Source organism: Lipotes vexillifer, unplaced genomic scaffold (genome assembly GCF_000442215.2).
Source record: "Lipotes vexillifer unplaced genomic scaffold, Lipotes_vexillifer_v1.1 scaffold713, whole genome shotgun sequence".
NCBI classification, from domain to species: domain Eukaryota; kingdom Metazoa; phylum Chordata; class Mammalia; order Artiodactyla; family Lipotidae; genus Lipotes; species Lipotes vexillifer.
The window spans coordinates 1171452-1196310 of NW_006773157.1; the positions used below are offsets into that span (position 1 = coordinate 1171452).

General features: G+C 49.1%; 1 protein-coding gene across 2 annotated transcripts in view; it reads left to right on the forward strand.

The window, feature by feature from the left end:
* MAP2K1 (mitogen-activated protein kinase kinase 1) overlaps positions 1-24859 on the forward strand; it is a 78462-nt gene that overhangs the window by 51698 nt on the left and 1905 nt on the right. For both annotated transcript variants that reach the window (XM_007448127.1, XM_007448128.1), the window contains exons 6-9: positions 17133-17257; positions 20210-20411; positions 21670-21734; positions 24406-24467. In XM_007448127.1, coding sequence (XP_007448189.1) covers positions 17133-17257; positions 20210-20411; positions 21670-21734; positions 24406-24467 — 454 coding nt within the window. The remainder of the gene's footprint in view (positions 1-17132; positions 17258-20209; positions 20412-21669; positions 21735-24405; positions 24468-24859) is intronic.

A 24859-nucleotide genomic window follows, 5' to 3' on the forward strand; every position in this document is an offset into this window, starting at 1 on the left:
GCCCTTTTTTGCCTCGGGGGGGGGGGGGGGGCGGGGGCTGCAGGCTCAGTCACCTCCCACAGGGGGCCACTGTTGACTGCCCTAAGCGTACGCTCCCACGACAGTCATGCAAGTATCAAGCGACCATCCCTTCCTACTGAGTGTGGGTACAGGTTGGCACATCCGTGGGCAAAGGTGACAGGATTTTAAATTATTAGGTTGCAAGTGATGTCTAGGTGTGCTCTGTTCTAAGTAAAACTAATATACAAAAGTAACTTTTAGCACAAGTTGCCCTAGGGGCACTTCTTTGCTTTTTCAAAACATTCACTAGAGGATTTTTCAAATCCAATTTCTTACAGACTCTTCAAGAAGGCAAGCAAATTATATCAGTTTGATTCAGACTTTTTTTTTAGGGGGTGGGAATACGTTGGTGATACAAAATTAGGCATACCTGCACTTACAGATGACTTTTTAAGTGAGAGGAAGTACAATAATGGTATTTGGGGGGTGAACAACTGTTTTCAGGTACTGTTTAGGTCCTGTTTTTCCAGCTAGGTAGTAGCCTCTTGAAAGTTTTTCAGTTTCCTTTCTCCGACCGGGTGAGCGTGTCCTGGTGCTAGTGAGCTGCACTGCTGTGAGTGTGCCTGTGGCTGCCTTTCCTATGTTTCTGATGTGTCCATGCTGTACGGGAACCCGGAGATCAGGAGGTTCTCACACTGGTTCCTGAAGTGCTTGGTCTCTGCCATTGCGGAACAGGACTTCTTGGGCAGGACAAGTAGAGGCAGTATTCCCCGTGTCTGAAGTTGTGGCCAGCTATTCTGGATTTCATCCACGGTGAAGCGGTCCACTGTGATCTGCCTTGGTGTCGTGCGGACATTGTATTCTGTTTCCTCCGGGTATACAAAGGGAGCAGCAGTCTGTGCGGCTCAGCCTGGTGTGCGTGGCTTATGGGCTGTTGGTCGGGAGGTGGGGATTAGATCTGTGGTCCCTCTGGGAGTGTACGTTTTCTCTGAAATCTCTGGGTGACATTCTGGTGGATAGTCGTGGGTAGGTACACACACATGTTCCTCTGTGTTTACTTGCCCTTCTCGTAGACGTTTCCCCCATCAAAGAAAAGTTAATTCGTATTGTAAAATATTCACTGAATACCTACCAAGTGCAAGGTACTGGGTGAATCACTGCAGAGGGCATAAAGATGGGTCATAAATGACTTGTGTCCTCTGGGGGCTTAGAGTCTAACAGGGGAAAAGAGACATATCTGTAAGTGATTCTAACGCGTGCGTGGTGGAGCACAGCCAGTGTCATTGTTTTGTGTGTGAATCGCCATGCTGCCAACTGTCAAATAGAATCTGATGTGATATAATTAGTCAGGCTTCTTTGGCTGTGTCAGACACCTAACTCAAGATTACTTAATCAAAAGAGGGAGTGCATTGGCTTGAGTTACCAGGAGGTCCAAAGGCAGGGATGAATATGGGGTTGAAATGGACTCTGGTCACCTCTTGGCTTTACTCCTCCTTATGTGGGCTTCCTTTTCAGTCAGATTCTCTTCACGGGGGGCAGCACGGACCTCACTAGCCCGATACTTCTAGTCCTTAGTGCTCCGTATCCCAGAGAAAGCTCCGCCCAGCCTCCTCAGCATCTAGGTCAGCGCTTGAATCACTAGTTGGCTCTGCTTGGAGACCCTGCCCAGTCCTGGACCATTTGTTGTGTCCAGGGCACTAGAGTAGTGTGGTGAGCCATCCTGAGTTACGAAACCACCTCTGGGGCAGGATTGATGGGGTCCCTTCATTGGCACCCTAGCAGGAACACTCGCTGTTGTGGAGGAGCATATCCCAAATGAAGAAGAGGAGTTCTATAACTAGACGATGGGAGGAACAGATTCTGAAAGCAAGCAAATTACGGTGAAAAAAGTTGTTCCACTATAGATAATATTAAGCATTGGGTCAGAAAGACAGAAAACTGCTAACCCAGGATCAAAACAATCATTAAGCATTTAAGGCAGGGGTGGGCAAAATTGGCAGCTCACAGCCTGCTGGCTATTTTTGTATGGCCTGCAAGCTAAGATTTGTTTTTCAGAATTTTGTGACACATGATAATTATGTGAAATTCAAATTTCGGTGTCCATAAAGACGTTTTATTGGAACACAGCCAGGCTTATTTTAAGTGTTGTCTGTGGCTGCTGTTGTGCTGTAATGGCAGAGTTGAATAGTTGCTTGTGAAAGAGATTGTGTGGCCCTCAAAGCCTTAAAATATTTGCTCTCTGGTCCTTTTACAGAAGAAGCTTCCTGACCACTGAGTTAAGGGGAAGAAGAATCCCCCAACTGAGAGAGCTTTAGAATTTAAGCACAAAAGTCAGCTGTAAGTTGATTAACCTGAGGTGCTTCATGAAAATGGTGTATGACATGGGTAGGAGAGGGGGTATTTCCCCGATCCTGGAGCTCTGAGAGGGCTTAGCTCCAAAGGTTTCAGTGTAGTCTTTCCACTTACTGTGGCAGGAGGTCAGGGGTCTAGTTCAACCAAAGCTGACCTAAGTAGTTAGGCTATGAGTTAAGGTGTGTATGGGGGGGCTCAGATGCAGCTGTGCTTCATGCCATTTAAAGCAGTGATTTGAATTGCCAGCCCACCATGCTTCTTAGCCCCCTGTCATTATCAAGATCTTGTTTTGGGACTTCCCTGGTGGTCCAGTGGGTAAGACCCCATGCTCCCAATACAGGGGGCCCGGGTTTGATCCCTGGTCAGGGAACTAGATCCCGCATGCATGCTGCAACTAACAAACAGTCCTCATGCCCCAACTAAGAAGCCTGCATGTTGCAACTAAGAAGTCCACGTGCCACAATTAAGAGTCCACGTGCCGCAACTAAAAAAGATTCCCTCATGCCGCAACTGAAAGATCCCGGGTGCCGCAACTAAGACTCAGTGCAGCCAAAATAAATAAATAAACAAACAAACAAACAAAAAATCTTGTTTTGATTAAGACCCTGAAGAAGCATTACGTGATTTAGATCAATGCAGAGTTCATACAGCTTAGCTGGTGAATAATTTCTGCCTTGGAGTTGCTGGCAGATGAAGAGCAATAAATGCTGAGAACAGTGTTAAATTAAGTCTCAGCTTATTTTTCTCTAACTTTTGTCAGATGAAGCAGTGTGTAATCTCCCTGATCTTTATGCCCAGCACTGAATTAGTGGCCTGGGCTGCAGTGTACTGAGAAAGCTGGCCTGAGGGGACGCCCAGCCAGACTGTGATTGGAGCAAGCTGCGATGGTTCTCTGCAGGGCTAGAGTCGTTTGTACCTTGGGACCTTCCGGCTCAGAGGACCCTCCAAAAGAGTTCCTAATTGCCCGGGATGAAGAGTTTTGTGAAAACAGGGAGCTCTTAGGTCAGGATGAGATTTCAGCCCTCTGCAGAGACTATGAGAGTGTTTTTGGATCCTAGTCCTGGGGACAGCTGGGAATCTCCAAGGCACTTCAAGGGACCCCAGCAACAGCCTCCAGAGGAACAGGGTCCTCACAACAGTCAGGGTTTCAGCCTCTAAAGTCTTCTCCCTTCAGTCAGACTTGCCATCGGCGCCGATAGGCAAGATTTGAAGTGGCCCAAGTTTGTTTGTGTTTTGTTGTTTTACAAGCTGTTGGTGGCAGACGCGCATGTAACGAGTTTGAGTGGCAGCTTCAGTGACCCTTGCAAGGCACTGTCCTCCCTGCCAGAGCTTTCCTGGCGTCCTGCCAGCCAGGCTTCCCTGAGGAGAGTCAGGGTGGCCCCTGAGGCTGCGCACAGGGCTCTGTCCTGAGCACAGTCCCTGTCCGTGTGTGGTAGGGGAGTGTCATCTGAGCCTCAACCCATAGGTTGCCCGTGGTGTCCAGCGGGTGGCCTTGGCTACACGTCTGCTTCCTTTGCCCGCCACTCTCATCCCCCAGCCGTGTGGTGACAGCCTCAAGGGGGCAGTGAATTTATAGGGAGAACAGATTTCTTTGGACTCTGTCTAGACTGCCCCACCTTACAAATGGAGAGAGACAGAGAGTGGCTGATCGGTAGCTGGAATCCAGTATGTGGTCTCTGGTTAGAAATGTGAGTCATGGGGCTTCCCTGGTGGCGCAGTGGTTGAGAGTCCGCCTGCTGATGCAGGGGACACGGGTTCGTGCCCCGGTCCGGGAAGATCCCCCATGCCGCGGAGCGGCTGGGCCCGTGAGCCATGGCCGCTGAGCCTGCGCGTCCGGAGCCTGTGCTCCGCGACGGGAGAGGCCACAACAGTGAGAGGCCCGCGGCCCGCCAAAAAAAAAAAAAAAAAAAAAAAAAAAAAAAAAAAAAATGTGAGTCATGTTCTCTAGAATTACCTCAGTGCTAGACCCACAGCGATGGATTATGCCTCCAGACAAGTTTATTTCTTAGCATCTCAAGTGAGGCAGATGGGATGCTGGAGGAGGGAAAGCACTTCCTCAGATCCCTTTCGGGAAGCATCGTGGAGGAGGTGGTATTTGGGCTGAGCTCTGAAGCATAGGGAGAAGTTACGCAAGTGACAGTGTCAGTGAAAGGAATTCCAGGTAGAGGGAAACACATGAGTCATGATGACACACAGGCAGGGAAAACATAGATATATGTCCTTGCAGGAAATAGCAGGTCGTTCGGGGTGTTTAGAACAAAGGATTCCTGGTGGTAATTGGTAGGAGTTAAGTGAGAATTAGTTGAAGCAATTGAGGAGGGTCTTCCCCGCCATGCGCAGGGACTGGATTTTAGCCTGGACCGTGGGGAGCTGAGGGGCACTCCTGCACAGGGAAGGGAGGCGGGAGGCAAGCTGTCCTTGGAGGAGGAGGCCTCTGGCTGCTGCAGCTAAGGTGAGGCGAGAGGGGAGAGAGGTCAGTTAGGTGGCTGTTGACATGGTTCCGGAAGAAAGAACGTGGGTCTGAGTCAGGGTTAGTCACCGAGTGGAGGGTGAAGAGGACACAGGTTGGGAGAGATTATCCTGCAAAGCCCCTGAGAGCAGAGGCCAGGTGCTGGTATGGACGGATGGGGAAGGCAAGGGAAGGAAGCCACAAGGTTTGCCCCGTGGCCCTCGCCAAGGCGGGTGGTGGAAGGGACCCAAGGCCCAAGGCTGTGCCTCTTCGCTCTAGGAAAGACCTGCTGCCCTAGGCTGAGAGGTGATCCCGGCAGAGCTGTGTCCTGTTCCTTCTCACATCACAAAGCCTCATTTCTAAGGGAAACTCGGGGCTGGGGGTACTGCCGCTCTCCCCAGTTACAGATAACTTCCTGAGGAGGACTGTGGGCCCAGGAGAGCCAGTTTGACTTGCAAGTCTGGTGACCTGGTGACCAAAGAAGGGGCAGATTTTGTTAACCACTTCCCTAGCAAGGTGGAGCCCAGCTCACCATGCCCAACGCTACAGAGTGACAACGTAGTCTAGTGGAGCGTCTCAGCTTGAGGGTGGGAACCAGCATTAGGCTTAACAGCACCGAGTTAATTAGAAACAAACATGGTGGGATTTGCTTTTTCCATTTGGAAACAACATGTTTCAAAATTTATTGTTGGAGGTAAGTGCCTGCTGCCTTGTGAAGTGTGTGCGGTGCTGTCATTGGCTGGTAGTGGCAGGCAGTAAGTTCTCAGAAAGCTGCTACCTGCCAAGTGGCCTCAGAGCCACTGCTTCCGTTTCCCTTTAGCGTCCTGGCTGCGGATGGAACCTTATGGAAGGATCCCTCAGGCTCGGCCATTGGCTCCCTGAGTGATCCTGTCAGAGTCCCTCATCACTTCTGAACCTTACCTTTATTCATTTAGTGGTAATCTTGCTTCCTTCTCCATCTCCTGGAACTGTCCTCAGGACCAGATGAAGAGGAAACTCGTGGACCATGTGTGTGTAACAGAGTCAAGTTTGTGGCGTTTAAAAGCACATTGAGGGGCTTCCCTGATGGCGCAGTGGTTGAGAGTCCGCCTGCCAATGCAGGGGACACGGGTTCATGCCCCAGTCCGGGAAGACCCCACATGCAGCGGACCGGCTGGGCCCGTGAGCCATGGCCACTGAGCCTGCGCGTCCGGAGCCTGTGCTCCGCAACGGGAGAGGCCACAACAGTGAGGGGCCCACGTACTGCCAAAAAAAAAAAAAAAAAAAATTTATGAATGAATTGACATAAGGTCTGGAATTTGCCTTAAAATATTTGTTCCCTCCCACCCCACGAAGGAAAAACTGAGGGTTTTGGTTGAAACAAGACTGGCAATGTGTAGATAATTGTTGAAGCTGATGTTGGGTACATGGTTACACCCTCTCTACTTTTGTGAATGTTTGGATTTTTTAAGAGGAAAAAATGTGACTAAAAGAAGGTGGCAAACCTACTAACATGATAAGTGACATACCTGGTAAGAGCTCCAGGGAGAAGGGAGCCTTGTGGGTGTAGAGGGGTCGGGCGAGGCTTCCCGGAGGAGGTGGAAGCCTCTTGGTGAGGATTCTTTGTTACAAGTAACAGAAACCAACTTGAGTCAGTGTAAACAGAACAGAGGACTTCCTTATAAGGATCTGGGGGCCCTTGGGCAGCCCAAGGGCCAGATGTTGCCAGTGCTCAGGAAGGGACGGGGCAGGGATGGAAGACCACTGGGATCCCAGGCCACCTGTCTCCATATTGGGCCACCTTGTCCTGCATGCTCTGAAGCTTGGCTTTCTCTGCTTTGTCCAGGGGCAGGAGGAAGGGCTCCCACCCCCACTGCAGCTCCCAGCGAGCATCAAGTCCATCCCAGACACAGCCCAGGCCCAAGTCCCTGAGTATTCTAGCAAAACTTACCTGGAGCAAATAGTTGGTGTAGCTCCCTCCTGTAGGTGAAGGGAGGTAATTAAGGGGTTACTTTTGAGGTAACCCTTTCTCCCCACTCCCCTCCAACAAACAAAAAAGACTAGAAGGATGGTAGAATGAATATGAATACAGAAGCCATCTGGATTAGAGACTAGCAAGGGTGAATGATTCAGAGACTATTGGGGAACAGCATGGATCCTCTTGGCACTGACGGGTGGGGTGGGCTGGGGTGAGGGGTTGGGGAGGGCCCACATAGGTAGGAACCCCACCCAGCAGGACCTGATTCTCTCTGTTGCTTGTGTTTTTTCTCAAACAAATGTTAGCTCTTATTTTTCCCCCAAGCTTCAGAGACATTGAACTCTACATTCTGTGTATCTCATATGTAGTTCCTCTTATTTACTGAGCCCTTAGTAGCTACCATCAAGTAGGAATTACTGTTCCCACCTGACAGCCAAGGAAACAGGCTTCAGGAGGCTCTGTAATTTGGCCTTCTGCAGGGTCACACAGCTCATGCTGGTAGAGCTAGGATTCAAATCCAGATCTGCCTAACTCCAAAGTTGGTGCTACCATTTCCACACCACACTGTATACCTACTTAATGTAATTTTTTATGCCAATTGATGACAAGAATCAGTGGATGTTAGGATTCTTGGTTGTTGGTGAACGCGAATTAGCTCAAACAATAAGAGAGGTTTTTTTGTTTTTTGGCTTAGCTCACCAAACCTCAGGAAGAATAAGAATGCAGCCTGGCCTTAGGGAAAATTGTGTCCAAGCACTCAAATGCCATTAGCTGCTATACTTCAGTTACGGTGTGCAGTCGGTTCTCTATACCTGCATCCTTGGATTCAACCAACCTGCAGATCGAAAATATTTGGGAAAAGATAATTCCAGAAAGTTCCAAAAGGCAAAACTTCATTTACATAGCATTTACATTGTATTTATAACTATTTACATTGTATTGGGTATTGTAAGTAATCTATTGATGATTTAAAGCATTCAAGAGGACGTGCATAGGTTATGTGCAAATACTGCATCATTTTATATAAGGAACTTGAGCATCTGCAGATTTTGGTATCCCCGGGGGTGGGTGGGGGGTGGGAATGTCCTGAAACCTGCTAATTCTCTCTCATTTGTTTCTTTTCTGATGTTGGCTTTATTCTCTCAGGCCAGCCGTCTCTACCACATGGGAACCACTGCCTCTGGCTTTAGTCTCATTATAGCTTTTCCCAGCTTCTGTTAGAAAATCCTAAGGAAGGGCTCTAATTGGACTAATACTGGTCACATACCCAGACCCGCCAGATCACCATGCCAGGGGATGGGGGAACTGGGAGTGGCCCAGCCTGCGTCAGGGGACAGGGTTCCGATTGTCACTCTCCACCTGGAGCAGCTGGTTGGAGTCAGGGAGGAGCACTTCTCCCAGTTAGTGTATGTGGTGGGGAGGGTCCTTCTCAGTAGGTTACACAGGATGTTCCCGCTCCACTTAGCTTACATTTGTCCTTACCTGGTAAGAGCGAATGACTTCCTAGGCATTTCCTTTAGGGCCTGTCTCAAGCTAAGCTAGGAACGACTGGTGAGTGACCTTGACTTCACGGGTGAATCATGCTGGCCCTGACCCAGGCACAAATGGCAGTGCCTTACTTTGGTGCAGCTTGGGTCACCATAACTATGGTGATATTATTAGAAATTCTCTCCCACTTTCCATTTTAAAATGAACAGATCTCCGACCTACCTCTACCGTTCCTTTTTCCATCTTTTTTTTTTTTAATTTCCTCTCCTCCTGCTGAGCAAAATTAGCTTTCAGCAGGTCAAAACAGGTTTTTAGCTAATTTCTCTTTCTTGAAGTACAGATGATAAGCATCCAAGTTAGCCAGTGTTGTTTTTCTGCCCACAGGTGGTTGATTGGCTTTGTGATAGATTGCATATCTGCTTGTCTCCTGAAGTCGCCCAGGTAGTCTAGAAGGGGAAGTGTACTGCTCTAAGGCATGCTCTTTTAATGGGAAGGTTACTCTGTGGTCTTTGGCAAGTGGCTTATACTTGAGCCTTAATTTCCATATCTATAATATGGGGCTGCTCTGCCATGCATTAGTATGCGTTCATTAGAAATGAGAGATCAGGGAATCCAGGATCCATAAACTCTTGCCTTTACTGCCCCCTTTTCCCTTTTCTTTTTGCGGTACGCGGGCCTCTCACCGCTGCGGCCCCTCCCGTTGCAGAGCACAGGCTCTGGACCCACAGGCCCAGCGGTCACAGCCTACGGGCCTAGCCGCTCCGCGGCACGTGGGATCCCCCCAGACCGGGGCACGAACCTGTGTCCCCTGCATCGGCAGGCGAACTCCCAACCACTGCGCCACCAGGGAAGCCCCCCTTTTCTTTCTCTCTCTCCCTTCTCTCCCTCTCCCTTTACTGTAACCCCTATACCTTTTGCTGTAGTTGTTGTTACTACCTGATTTCAGATTGGTGCTGGTGAAAACCAAATCCTGAACTCTTGCAACATCATCTCTTGTTTAATGGTCAGCATTTGTGTGCCTTTTGGGTCAGGGATGAGCACTGCATTTGCAGACAGGGGTGCACAAAGGTAGAAAATGAAAGCATTTCAAAACTAATGAATCAGGGACTTCCCTGGTGGTGCAGTGGTAAAGAATCTGCCTGCCAATGCAGGGGACACGGGTTCGATCCCTGGTCCGGGAAGATCCCACATGTCTCAGAGCAGCTAAGCCTGTGCACCACAGCTGCTGAGCCTGTGCTCTAGAGCCCGTGAGCCACAACTACTGAGCCCGCATGCCACAACTACTGAAGCCTGCGCACCCTAGAGCCCACGCACCGCAACAAGAGAAGCCACCGCAATGAGAAGCCCGCGCACCGCAACACAGACTAGCTCCCACTCGCCACAACTAGAGAAAGCCCGCACACAACAACAAAGACCCAACGCAGCCAAAAATTAAAAATTAAAAAGAAAAAACAAAAAAAACCTACTGAATCTTGGGAGGGAAGCAGAAATCGAAATGCAGTTGCTGGACGTGGTTGCAAAACTCTTGAAAGTGTAGAGATAAAAATAGCTGCTTGTTAGGACCTGGCACACGTGCTCCGAAGGCTCACTGTTTGAACTCACTTGTTAATCAGGAGGTGGGAAACAGCCTGTAGTTCCTGCTGTCAGCACGTCTCTTGCAGTTAAACTTGTCAAGGAGGATAATGAGCTGGAGCTGAGAAGGAAGCGCTTTGCTCACTAAACTGGAGCTCAGAATTATTTTCTCTCACAACCAGATTTTAAGGATTTCAACCTACCCCAAGTCAGCTCCTATACCCAGATAAAGCTTGTTTCACTGGTAATGTGCGTGACCCCCCGCCCTCCGCCTGCTTCCCAACCACAACTTTTTAAAAAATTGAGATACAGTTGACATATAACATTGTATTAGTTTCAGATATAGAACATAATTGTTTGATATACGTGTATATCGTGAAGTGACTGGCCACAATAAGTCTAGTTAACATCCATCACCTTACATAGTTACAATTTTTTTCTTGTGATGAGAACTTTTAAGATATACTCTCTTAGCAACTTTCAGATATACAATACAGTATTGTTAACTGTCGTCACCATGCTGTGCATTGCGTCTCTAGGACTTATTCATCTTATAACTGGAGGTTTGTGCCTTTTGACCACCTTCACCCACAACTTAGTAATGGCTTTTCTGAAACTTTGGAGTACAACCCACTGTGGTTTGCCATTTGCTCTGTTGTTTAGACCCAGATTAGCTAGCCTCTGGATAAACAACCTATGGCTTCTACTCTAGCCTCTGCCATTACCTTACTTTGTAACTTTGACAGATAACTCCCAGACTCTGGGCCTCAGTGTTTCTCGTCTGTGCACAGGGGTTAATAATGCTTACTTCACACCATTGTCGTGAGGATTAAAGAAGACAATAGATTAAAAGGCCTGGCATAGTAGGTGCTCAATGAACCAGAGCTGTTGTGGTGTCTTCCGAGGTTGGCTGGCTTCTAATTTGTTGAATTCTGTCTCCCCTGGTGGTGACAGCCTGGACAGGGACAGGGACCTGTCCTTTTTACTCATAGCTCAGTGCAGGCATTTTATTAGTGTTTATAGAATAAACAAGTGACCCCGCTGAATTCTTTAATCCAAAGAGGAGTAGAAAATGCTTAGAAGTCGGGGCTTCCCTGGTGGCTCAGTGGTTAAGAATCCGCCTGCCAGTGCAGAGGACACGGGTTCGAGCCCTGGTCCGGGAAGATCCCACATGCCGCGGAGCAACTGAGCCCATGTGCCACTACTGAGCCTGTGCTCTAGAGCCCGTGAGCCACAACTGCTGAAGCCCACACGCCTAGAGCCCGTGCTCCGCAGCAAGAGAAGCCACCGCAACGAGAAGCCCGTGTACCGCGACAAAGAGCAGCCCTCGCTTGCCACAACTAGAGAAAGCCCAAGTGCAGCAACAAAGACCCAACGCAGCCAAAAATAAATAAATTAATTAATTTAAAAAAGAAAGAAAATGCTCAGACGTCAAGTTAATATCATGTGCTCATGGGGGAAATATCAGGAGGCTTTGAACAGTGGTTATTTCTGGTGCGGAAAATATCAGAGAAGAAAATACTTTCTTCCACTTCGTTTTTTCATAACACCTCCTTAATCATTTTTGAAGAAGGAGGGTTTATCCATCTTCATTGTTACAGAGCCGGGGCAGGATCTGGGTATCAGACCTTAGCATCTTGTAGGTTTCCTAGGGAAGCTTGTCAGCCTGGGAGCTCAGAGAGTGGTGGATGCTTGCTGCGGAATACAGAGTGTCCCACCACACGCTGGGGCTCTTCCCAGCCTCACTCTCCTAATATTGGAGGGTCAGAAAGAGAATCCAAGGCCTGAAGAGGCCTTGGGGAGTAGAGAGGGCTTGCGCCTGTGATGTGAACAATGTTTGAGGTTGCTGCTAGGGAAGATGTGGGAAGAAAAGCCCGATTAAACCTCCCAGGGCTCCAAAGCAGGGCAGTATGCCATGCTGGGAAGGGCACTCAAAAGAACCAGGCACCTGGATGTAGAGGTGAACAGGTGGGTAGGAAAGGAGGAGGTTTTAGGGGTGGGGACCAGCACAGAGAGGCAGGTGAGCCCTGGCCTGGGGAAGGTGGACACGGAGACGTGCTGCAGCAAGAAGTTGCAGAAGTGAGCAGGACAGTGGGCTTGGAAGGGCAGGCCGAGGGGCCTGGACTGTACTGCGAGGCAGGCTCTGTGCGGGGGCTGTCCCACCGGAGGAGTGCCGGTCACTGTGCAAGACAGGCTGGGGGAGGATTTGCTTGGCATGGGAGCAGAGGAAGGAGAGGCGGTGACTGTGGGAAGCAAATGCAGGAGGCTGACAGTTGGAGGAAACAATCTCTCTGGCCTTATCTGACCTCTTTTCTGCCCGTAGAGAAGAGCCCGACTTGGCCGGGGCTGCCGGGAAGGAGCATGTCCTGGCCTGGCTGCTCCGGCCACACGCTCTGGAGTGGAGTGGAGTGCCCAGGTCTCCAAGCAACTTCTTGTCAGGCCTTCAGGGTCACCAGGAGGGGCCCTGTGTGTGCATCTGGCTTCCAGGATGGATGTGGTCCAAGCAGGGAGACCCCCCTGAGAGTTTCCCTCTGCTTCACTCTGGCCCCCACCCGCATGGATCTCTGCAGCCTCCCAGGCAGCGAAGTTCCCTGGGGCAGGTGGCAGAAGCAGGAGCCACAGCCAGGGAGGGAGGAAAGTGGCGTTATATAAGTCTGCAAAAAAGGAGGCTGGCTTGCCATGTGACTAGAAATCAGATACAAGGACAGTCACAGAGGCAGTGCAGCCGCTCCTGAGCAGCAGTTGTGGCCTGGAGAGTGGTGTCTGAGCAGCAGCGGGGAGTGAGGGAGTGGGTGTCTGGTGCTGTGAACTGCCTGTCTTAGAGGGCAACCCATGAAAGAATCATTTTTTGTGATCCTGTAACATGTGTGCTATTTAAATGCCCACAGTTCATTCGATTGATCCTGGTCTCCATCTGGTGAGGTTGCGAGAAATGGGATTGTTATCACTGCTTTACTGATACGCAGACCACAGACTACAGAAGTGAAGGGACTTGCTGAAGGCTGCATGTAGAGCAGGCGGCAGGGCCAGGATTTGAATACAGGTCCCCTGTCTCTGTAGCCAGTGCCACTCTTTTGCTTTATAACAAGGCCTAGCAGGTCATTTCTAAACAGGACATGGGAACATTGGAAGGTGAGGGAGCTCAGGGCTTCGTGGTCCAGTTGCAGGAAGGAAAGGCTGGGACATTCTTCGGTGGAGGGAGGGACTCATGTTGGGGCACCTCCCTGTGCCCAGCTCTCCCGGCTCTGGCCTGTTACTCGGCCTCGCTTCGCACACACTGAACACCGGCCTCCAGGGTCAGGCATCTGTCCTCTATTAGAAAAGGGTCTTGGTGCTGTGGAGACGAGGACCAGGGGCTCCTCAGCGGGAAGTGTTTGTCGGGGCCGGTCCTAACACCAGGCTTGGGAAGAAACAAAGGAAAAGTTGGTTCCTGAGCCACTGAAGTTTATAACCTCCCCGTGTGTTTGAAATAATTCTCCAGGAGGCTGAACGGTTCACCGCCGTGACTTCACCCAGGTCAGTGCTCCAGGGCCATCCCTTCACACAGGCCTTTCCTCATCACCCTGCCGCAGCAGCAGCCCCCTCACTGTCTGGGCTGTTACCAGGTTTTGTTATTATTTTCTTCATGGACTTGAGACCACCTGATGCTGCACATTGGTTTGTTGGTTTGCTTAGTCTGTCTCCTCACACTAAAGTGTAAGCTTTGTGACAGAGGGAACTGGGTTAGTTTGCTGGCTGTTGTGTCCCAGGTACGTGCGTAGTGCCGGCATGTAGCAGGAGCTCAGTGGACATGGGAATGAGTGATGTGGCAGCAGGGAGGGTGGGGAGAGGACAGTTCCAGGCATCACAAGGTCTGAGTTCTGGTTCCTGCTCTATCCAGTTTTTGCTGTGTGACCTCAGACAAGTTCCTGGATCCCTTTGGGCTGTAGGCTTTTCGTCTCCACCATGAAGGGGAGGAACCAGATGCCCTGTAAGGCTGTTTCTGAGGCCTGTGTTCTGAGAGTCTCTATATGAGAGACACGGGAGGTTGCCAAGGGGTTTGGAAAGACCTCGCATCCTGTGCTGTCGTTTCTTGTGACACGTTGAGGGCTGGGTCTTAGAAAGACAGCACCCATGATGCTGAGTGTGTGCATGTGTATGTACATGGTGAGTTTATCTCCATTCGTTCACAGGCATTTTGGAGCACCTCCTATGTACCAGGTATTGTCCTGGCTCTGCAGTTACAGGGGCGAGGCAGATAGCCAACATCGCTGCCCTGGTGGAGCCTGTGGTGGGTGGAGAGAGGCTAGAGCTGGCTGGGGGCTGTGGTTAGGACCTGACCCAGGCTGGGGATGATGAGGGGCTGGGTGGAGGTAGGCAGGTGAAGGACTTACTGGGATATGAGAGGGTGATTTTTAAATTTTTTTCAGTTTACCCTTGGAAAGATACTAAAATGGATCTGTTAGAATCTGTTTAAGGATAAATAAACACATTCATATGAGTATTGAAGGGGAAAATAATAAAATGTTAATAGTGGCTCTGGTAGGTTGGAATTATGGGGGTTTCATTTTTTTCCTCTGGTTCTCCAGATGTCCTATATAGTGTCTGTATTACTTCCGTCAAAGATTCCCTGTCAGGGTTTACGATTTTGTTCCTGGGTTTGGCCTGCTCTTGAGCCGGTCTCATTGTTTGCTTTGCTGATGTCTGTGCACAGAGCCCTGGGGACCTTTACCAAGTCCCAGCCTCAGTAAGTGAGAATTCTTGGCTCTGCTCTGCCTGCTTCACGGGGCAGTTGTTTGAATCAGAGGAGATGGTAGAAGAAAAACATTTGGAAATTCACCTCTTGGCAAAGGGAAGAGCCAGTGGACTAATACTGGTGATGGGAGCCAGGGCGGGCTGCGGGGATGGTCCGAGTGCAGGGAAGGGGAATGGGGCTGGTGCTGGGGGCACTGCCTTCACCCTGAGGAGCAGCTTTCAGGCCTCCCTAGTTCTCTGGCCCTGGTAGCAAGAGACTCTCCCTGACTAACAGGTAGATGCAGTCGAGCAGGCTGTTAGGGATGTGACTTCAGTGAAAGAGAATCAAAAGCTGGCTCCCAGCCCCTGGCACACACATTTATAAAACCCACATGCTCTGTGCATGAGGTCAATAGTAGGAGTTCCGCCACCACAGCAACACACAGCTCTACCCGCCACCAGCCCCTCCCATCAGGAAGCTTGCACAGGCCTCTTGGATAGCCTCATCCACCAAAGGGCATACAGAAGAGGCAAGAAGGTCTACAGTCCTGCAGCCTGTGGAATGAAAACCACATTCACAGAAAGATAAACAAAAAGAAAATGCGGAGGAGTATGTACCGGATGAAGTAACGAGATGGAACCCCAGAGGGACAACTGAATGAAGTGGAGATAGGCAACCTTCCAAGAAAGCATTCAGAATAATGATAGTGAAGATGATCCGGGACCTTGGAAAGAAATGGAGGCGGGGATCCAGAAGATGCAAGAAATGATTGGCGAGGACCTGGGGGAATTAAAGAACAAACAAACAGAGATGAACAATGCGGTGACTGGAATGAAAAATACACTGGAGGAAATCAATAGCAAAATAACTGAGTCAGAAAAATAGATGGGTGACCTGGAAGACAGAATGGTGGAATTCACTGCCATGGAACAGAATAAAGAAAAAGGAAAGGAGAGAAGTGAAGACAGCCTAAGAGACATCTGGGACAACATTAAGCGCACCAACATTCACATTATAGGGGTCCCAGAAGGAGAAGAGAGAGAGAGGGGACCCGAGAAAATATTTGAAGAGATTATAGTTGAAAATTTCCCTCACATGGGAAAGGAAATAGCCACCCAAGTCCAGGAAGCGCAGAGAGTCCCAGGCAGGATAATCCCAAGGAGAAACACACGGAGACACATAGTAATCAAACGGACAAAAATTTAAGACAAAGAGATTATTGAAAGCAGCGAGGGAAAAGCGACAAATGGCATACAAGGGAAATCACATAAGGTTAACAGCTGAATTCTCAGCAGAAATTCTACAAGCCAGAAGGGAGTGGCACAATATATTTAAATTGAAGAAAGGGAAAAACCTACAGCCAAGGTTACTCTACCCAGCAAGGATCTCATTCAGGTTCGACAGAAAAATCAAAAGCTTTACAGACAAGCAAAAGCTAAGAGAATTCAGCACCACCAAATCATCTCTACAGCAAATGCTAAAGGAACTTCTCTACCTGGGAAACACAAGAGAATAAAAGGACCTGCAAAAACAAACTCAAAACAATTAAGAAAGTGGTAACATGAACATACATAATGATAATTACCTTAAATGTGAATGGATTAAATGCTCCAACGCAGAGACACAGGCTCGCTGAATGGAAACAAACAAAAAAAAGACCCATATGTATGCTGTCTACAAGAGACCCACTTCAGACCTAGGGACACATACAGACTGAAAGTGAGGGGATGGAAAAAGATATTCCATGCAAATGGAAATCAAAAGAAAGCTAGAGTAGCAATACTCATCAGATAAAATAGAATCTAAAATAAAGAATGTTACAAGAGACAAGGAAGAACACTACATAATGATCAAGGGATCAATCCAAGAAGAAAATATAACAATTATAAATATATATGCACCCAAAATAGGAGCCCCTCAATACATAAGGCAAATGCTAACAGCTTTAAAAGAGGAAATTGACAGTAACACAATAATAGTGGGGGACTTTAACACCTCACTTACACAAATGGACAGATCATCCAGACAGAAAATTAATAAGGAAACACAAGCTTTAAATGACACACTAGACCAGATAGATTTAAGTGATATTTATAGGACATTCCGCAAAAAAATAAAAAAATAATAGGAGTTCCTGCCTCCATCCCATCCTCCTTTAGTCTTTGGTCTGTAGCCTCAGCAAGCATCCAGGTCTTATTATGTCTTCCTACCTTATGATCCGGCGGCAGATATTGTGTCTTGCCAACAGGGGCAGTTGAAACAACAGAGCTTGAAATCTTGATTATTCATGGTAACTGACTCCTTCCTGTGGGTCACCTGGCCCAGTCTGGATTCTCAAAGAGTGGAAAACACTGGCTTTTTGTCCCGCTTCTACAGCAGCTTGTCATTCCTCTGCTGACAGCCCTTCCTCGAACCCTGAACGAAGGGCAATAAGGGGCCTTGGTGTCCAGTGCTCCTAAGCCAAGGGCTGGCTCTGTGATGGGGGCTGGGGTGTGTCATGGCATTCGTGGTCAGGGCTGGTCTGTCTGGGGAGCATTGACTTTCCCCTTCCCAACCTACCTGTGTCAATTCTCTACTTTTCTGTTTTCTTTTCCCAACAGATGTCAAGCCTTCCAACATCCTAGTGAACTCCCGTGGGGAGATCAAGCTGTGTGACTTTGGGGTCAGCGGGCAGCTCATCGACTCCATGGCCAACTCCTTCGTGGGCACAAGGTCCTACATGTCGGTATGAGCACCTCGTTCCATTTTTCCAGCTTCTTATCTGATCAGGAATAGAAGCCAAGTGGGTGCCTTCCCCTACGGAGCCAGACCCTTGTGCTTGGGTGATGGGGGTGGGTGAGAAAGAACGAGGGATGAGGCATTGTGGTCCCCTCCCTGAGGAGATCAAATTCTGATGGGGAGATGGTCTTGGCCTTTCACAGGCCTTGGAGCATGGTTGGGGCCCTGGGGCCCTGACTCAGTGGAAGAGATAGTAGGATCACAGCTTCAGCTCTCACTGGCACTTGGATGTTTCCCAGAGCTTGGCTTCCATTCTGAAGACATTGAGCTCCAGCTACCCTCAGGACCTCTGCCTGATCGTCTTCAGACCCTCAGACTGACATGCCCAGACATGCCCCCACCCCACATTGCCCCACCATTTCCATTAGCAGTAAATGGCATCACTGTTTCCTTAGTTTTTCAAGGTAGAAACCTGAGCATCAGCCTTTAACCTCTCTTCCCAGCTCCCCATCGTTTTAGCATCTAGCAACCCCCAACTCCTGTGAGTCTATTCAGAATTGTCTCCCCAGTCCAGCCTCTTCTCTTCCTCCTCACTGCATGTCTCCCAGTTACCTGCCCATCTCTCACCACAGCACACCTACCTGGTGTTTCCTGCTTCCAGCCCTGCTGGCTTCCACCGCGCCCAGGGGTGACATTGGCATGTTCTCTTGCTTCCCCCATACAACCAGCTCCCTGGGGGGCAGGGATAGGGCCGGAGGTGTCTCTGTTGTCCCAAGGGTCTGGTTTGGCTCCTGGCACACTGTAGATGTTCAGGGAATTCTTGGCAAGTGAGTGAATGGTTGACTGAATGGGTGAGTAAATGGCTAACACGCTCATGAGAACGATTCAGAAAGGGGAAACGTGGCTCTGGGTGAGTGCTGACCAGGGCAGAGTAGAGGAGCGTTAGTTGGAGTGAGTGGGAGGCCTTCGCGGAGGTGGAAGGAGGGGCCGGTGTGGGGGCTCAGGGCATCTTAGCGTGTTGTGTTTTCTGTACATTCTTCAAAGACTTTCACATCCTGGAGTGGTGATCCTCTTTGATCTATATGGTTGTCCCATGAAGTAAAGATTAGTGTACCCAGGGCTTCCCTGGTGGTGCAGTGGTTGAGAGTCTGCCTGCCAATGCAGGGGACACAGGTTCGAGCCCTGGTCTGGGAAGATCCCACATGCCGCGGAGCAACTGGGCCCGTGAGCCAAAATTACTGAGCTTGTGCGTCTGGAGCCTGTGCTCTGCAACAAGAGAGGCCGCGACAGTGAGAGGCCCGCGCACCGCGATGAAGAGTGGCCCCCGCTCGCCGCAACTGGAGAGAGCCCTCGCACAGAAACGAAGACCCAACACAGCAAAAATAAAATAATTAATTAAAAAAAAAAAAAGATTAGTGTACCCATTTTAGAGACGAGGAAATGTAGACTCAGGGAGGTGAAGTGACCTGCCCACTTCACCTTGCAGAGCCGGCGTTGAAAGCCAGGCTTCCTTGCCGGTCAGTCCCCCTTTGCACTGCAGGATCTCACTTTCCTCTTAGGTAAGATTTGGCAGCTGCTCCTGGCCGCCCTGTGTGGAAGGTCCTGCTCACACCCTCATTCCTTCTTGTCTGTCCCCTGCCCACACTGGCTCCAGCCACTGGCAACATGACTCACCTGGCGCCGACCCACATCACCACCCCCTCCATTCCAGTGGCTAAAGGCATGAAGCCCATCAGCTCTTCACCTTCTTCCCTAAATGTCTAAAAACTGAGCAGCGAGCACGCTGGGCTACTCAACTGCCAACTGTCAAGTTCAAAATCGATTAACAGGCCCTGGAACTTATATTGATCCAGGGTTTAGTGGTTTGGGTTTTTGTGGTTACATGGTAAGTTACAAAATAGTTCAGTGTTGGGGTCAGTGAAAAATCCTATGGGTGAAATGAATTTGATGTCTAAATAAGTGCACGACGGTCAGAATAAAGATTTTTTTTTTTGGTAGGGTTCTTGAAATACATGTACTATTTCAATTAATGCTCAGTAAAAATAATGCTTTGTATAGCACAATATATAATATTTCTTTCTCTTTGACTATTCTCACCAATAACAACTCATATTTGCATAACATTTTGCAACATCTAACATACATTTTCATTTGATTTGACCTTTCCAGTGCCCTAGTTAGTAGAGCAGGTATTTTGTTATGTTGTTACTATCATCATTAGCCCCATTTTGTTATGTTGTTAGTCCCATTTCATTAGCCCCGGGAAACTGAGGCTCAGGATCACCTAGCTTGTAAGTCCCAGACTTGGGACTTGAACCCAGATCCTTTGCCTTTTCTACTCTTCGATGTTGCCCAAGAACAGTGAGTGAGTGGCAAAGCTGGTCTTAGAACTCAGCTCTCCTTACTCTCAAGGCCAGTGTTCTTTCTACCCACTGATACCTCATTCATGACCCATGTTCCAGAAGCTTCATGTTTTTGGACTCAGGACTCAAGATGAGCCTCTCATGCTGGGCTTTGGATAAGCTGTCCTGCACATGCAAGACAGTGACGAGGATGAGCAAATCTGGAGCCACAGCTGAAGGTTAGCCAGGGCCCAGCTGGGTAGGATGCTGTTAGTTCAGGGAAGGTTATAGGGGAGACAGGAGTTAGGGGTCAGACCCACGGGAGCCAGGTAGGATTTGGTAGATACAGTATTTGGGGGCAGGTGGGAAGCCAAATTAAAGAGGTTGGTGGAGGTCCTGAAACAGGATGTGAGCTTTGGAGAGGAAGGGGCAGAAGAAGATAAAATGCATCGGTAGACCCAGGGCTGGGACCAAGCAGGGCAGCCCTGCCCTCCCTTGCAGTGCAAGCAAGCCTCAAAGGGGCAGGAAGCCCCAGGTATTCATGAGGACTCACCCATCCCTCTTCTGCTTGGGCCAAGCTAGCTCACAGGTGATAAATGTGTCTGTCTCTCCTGCAGCCAGAAAGACTCCAGGGGACTCATTACTCGGTGCAGTCGGACATCTGGAGCATGGGGCTCTCTCTGGTTGAGATGGCGGTCGGGAGGTATCCCATCCCTCCTCCAGATGCCAAGGAGCTGGAGCTGATGTTTGGGTGCCAGGTGGAGGGAGATGCGGCTGAGACACCGCCCCGGCCAAGGACTCCCGGAAGGCCCCTCAGCTGTGAGTGGCCTGGTGTGGCCCCAGCTTGGCCTGTGGGTGGTCTTTTGCTGTCAGGGGTTTCTGGAGGGCTGATTCTCTGTCTCTGGAGCCAGGCTGGGGCATGGGTCTCCAGGTGTAGGAAATTATTATTACCAACAACTTCCTACCATTTGTTGAGTGCCCACTGTGTTCCTGGTACTGCGCCTAGTATTTTTTATGTATTATCTAATTTTAAAAATCATGACTTTGTTTTAGGTAGATTTTTTTAAAAATTGAGATAAAATTAACATAACATAAAATGCACATTTTAAAATGTACAGTTCAGTGGTTTTTAATATATTCCACCATGTTGTACAACCATCACCACTATGTAATTCAAGAACATTTCCATCACCCCAGAAAGAAACCATCTCCATTAGCAATTACTCCCAGCTGCCCCACCCTGACCCCTGGGCAATCAACAGTCTACTTTCTATCTCCATAGATTTGCCTGGTGTTGTCTAGTTTTAATAGCAGTCGTGTGTGAGCACTACTCTAATTTCCATTTTAGATGTGAGGAAACTGAGGCACAGAGTGCTTGACTTGCCACATGCATTGATTTGTAAGTGGCCAAGTCTGACTCTGAGGTGGTAAGCACTGTGTAGCACTGCCTGCCTTTCTGAACTGTGAAGGAAACCTGGTATTGGAAGATCCTGGCCCAGCTATCATCTTCTGATGTAGCTCCTGCTAGGACATTCCTGTCTGACCAGGGAGACCTGGTCTTTACCTCCATGAGGCCCACATGGGAGAGGGCATGTATGAAAGGAGAAACAGGAGGGGGCAGGGGTAGCCGATGGCGGGTTGTTGCAGGGGCTGGTGGCTGTGGCCCCTGAGAGCCAAGAGGAAGAGACCCAAGTTCAGGGAAAATGAAAACTAAATAACTCTAAAGGATTTAGTTATTATCTCATTTGCTCCTCTTTCAGTGTAAGGAAGGGGAGAAAGGCAGACATAATTTTTACCCATCTCTACAAAACTCAAAACGAGGCTGTGGTCAGCTGATTTACCTAAGGTCACAAATCTTGGATGCGGCAGAGCCCAGACTCCAACCCTGGTCAGCTGACTCCGTGGCTTTGGCTGGTCCCCTCTGTGTTCAGGCCTTATCTGTGGCTCTTCTGTCTCTCTTTATCGTCCACGACTCTGTTCTAGTCACTAGGGTCCATGCCCACCCCTAGCCTCATATTGGCAAATAACCTTCTGTTTCTGAGAAGTGTTTTCTTTTCTCTTTTTATAAAATCTGTAGCTTATGGAATGGACAGCCGACCTCCCATGGCAATTTTTGAGTTGTTGGATTACATAGTCAATGAGGTAAGGTACTGCATGGCTTTTGGAATTTATTTGCTCCTCTTAAGAAAAAAACTCACAGTTGATTTGTCTGGGAAACCTCTGAACTGTTCCCACAGTATGGGCTGCCTGGGCTCCAAGATTTGTGTGTCCTGGTTTGTGCATCATGATCCTGGAATTGAGTGGCTGGTTTAGAGGCTGCAGAAGTCCCTTCCCCAGGAACATCTTCATGCAGCTCTGAGTCCCTCCTCCTCTCTCAGATTCAGGAGCCCCCCCCACCTGCCCATTTACATTCTCATCCTTCATTCACCAGGCATTTCCTTTTTTTCACCTAGCATTTCTTGTGCACTTATTATGTGCTAAGCACTGTGGGGTGGCGGTAGGAGTGAGATGGGGATCCACAAATGGAAAAACAGTCTCAGGTCTTAAAGACTGTTAGATTGCGTAGGGGAGGCAAGGCAAATGCATGTGTAACTGCAGTATATGGTTTTCTCCATATAAAGCAATGAACATAAAAAGTGACAGTGCAGAAAGAGATATGGAAAATATTCACTATTAGTTGAGTGAAAAAAGCAGATTATAAAATAGTATGTATACCATGATTGGTTCTTTAAAGAAATCTATGTACGCATGTATGTGCACATAAAGCCTGGAAAGTAATATGATATAGTGATTATCTTGAAGTGATGGAATAACAGGTGATTCAATTGCTGTTGGCTAACTTTAATACAAAGAAGATATATTGTGAAATATATATACCAGTATGTTTAAATGTAAAAAGGATCAAGGAAGGGACTGACAGGTATTCATCAGTTTGGGTTTGGGGGAGCGGGAAGCTAGGGACTAGCACCATGGCTGCTCAGAGGAGGGTGGGGCAGGGCTGGAGGAACCTGAGGGCAGGACAGGATTTCAGATGATTAAGGAAGGCCAGCACTCTCGGCGTCTGGAGCAGCATGGGTAGAGGAAGAGAATGGTCTAGCTCTGACTAGACCATTCTAGTCTAGTTTGGGAGGCAGCTGGAGGCCTCCCACTCGGCTGAAGTGCATGGCAAAGGGCATCAGCCCATTTTCTTCTTCCTTGAGACTAGTGGAGTTTCATGCTTTCTTACTGCTCTCTAAAACCAGACCCCCAAAGTCTCAGATAGGTCCCCTTGTTCATTACAAACTCAGCGGGGAAAATCCTGGCTCACCCCAGCTGTTAAAAAATCACTGTCACTGGTTCACAGTCTACTGGAGAGCTTAGTTCAGCTCTCTTTACTGCCTGGCTGCACAGCTTTATGCTAAGCACTGTGGGACACAGGAAGTTCGGGATCTGATCTAGGCTGCTTAAGGACTCAAGGAAGGCAGAATGTGTTGCATTTGTGTTAGGAAAGCCATCCTCTCCTGCTGGGACCTAAACTGGGTCGTGCTGGGTGGGAGCCACATTAAGGGAAGGGATGGCTGAGGTCAAATAGTTGCCAGTCACCTAGTGTGCACCGATTTCTTAGATATTTTCACATTCATTTTCCTACTGAGTGCTCCAAGCACTGCTCAGGTGGGCCAGGTTGGTTTTGCTATCCTTTTCATACAGCTAAGGGAACAGGCTCCAAGATGAAAAGCAGCTCAGGCCCGTCCCTCCTAGCGCTCTTCCTTCCTTCCCACCTACTCCTCTTAGCCCCCATCCTACCTCCCAGGAGGCTGGGCTGCACGGTGGTGACAGGTGGCCTGCACCTCACACTCTGCTGGCACACAGCCCCTCCTTTGGCCTCTCCCTTGAATAGTCGCTTCGTCCCCCTTCAACACCATGGGCCCCAAAAGCTGGGCTTTAGGCCATGACCTGGGATCAGGCTTATTCACCTGCTGTTCTGATAAGGCGTTCAGGGGAAGAGGACTAGGCTGGACTCCTCTGGTAACGTTAGTGTTTGATTTTTAGTCTCCAATCACCTGTTGACTTGGGTTACACATCAGAGCAGTGTCTGGGAGTCAGCTCACAAGGAAGCTGCACAGAACCCCAGTATGGGTCACAAGAAGGGTGGGGGGCTGTGTGGTGCATGATCAGGGTGCCTCAGGGCCTTGCCCTGTGTGATCTCCACCATACACCCTGGAAAGACGAGGGCTACTGCCAGTGTGCTTGCTCTGATGCCTGCAAACACCCTCATTCCTGCAGTGAGTGTGTAGGTAACATTCTTCCAGACCCAGCTCTCTGCCAGTTAATGTTTTTTTAACCTTTGTGTGCTCCTTCAGAGCTCAGGAGGGGTAAACATTTTATTATTTAGCCAGCCTTACAGGTGCTGTCCGGGCTGGGCTATGCCTAGTGGTTTGCACACCCCCTAGCTGCTGCTCCTGGTAATTGATGGTTCTGTTTCCCTGCCACACTCCAAGATGTACAGTGGTAGAGGCTGCGAGCTAAAAAGGGCCCCAGGGATTGTTAAGCCCAACCTCCTCATTTCACAGAAGGGTCATCTGAAGCTCAGAGAGGAACAGTGATTTATTCAGTCACTAGACAAGTGAGTGCTCAGAACACTGACCTGGCCCCAGTTCTGACTGGTTTGAGATTGATGGTTCCAACAGGGTAACCCGGTAGCAGCCATTGTCCTCTCACCCCTGCCTTTCCTTGACTGGATAAGGGCAGCACTGCCCAGAGGTGGGAGTGGGGAAGGGAGAGATGGGTGGAGCAGGACACCGGGCATTTCTTATGTCTTCACATGTACTTGCAGCCTCCTCCAAAGTTGCCCAGTGGAGTATTCAGTCTGGAATTTCAAGATTTTGTGAATAAATGGTAAGTCACCTCCTGTTCTCTGAAAGTACTTTGGTTTTGTCAGGCTCCCCATCCATCTTGGAGAGCACAGCTTTGCCTTTTACCCTTTAGCTGCTGCCCTTCATCCAGAGTGCTAGGACTTCGGTGACCTATCTGACTGTAGCAGTGGGCAAAACAGCTGCTGCGCTCAGCACTTACTGTAAAGGGACTGGCATATTGCCTTTTGGCCTTAGTTTAATTCAACAAGCGTTTATTAACCTGCTGTGGGTGTGACACTCTGCTAAGAACAGGAAGGTGGGTAAGGCTTAGGCACTCTTCCTGAGAGCCTATGGGGTGTGGGGAGGACAGGCATGCATGCACACGTAAGTAATCTGAATTAGAACCAGTGCCAAGCAAGAGCTCTCACACTCTTT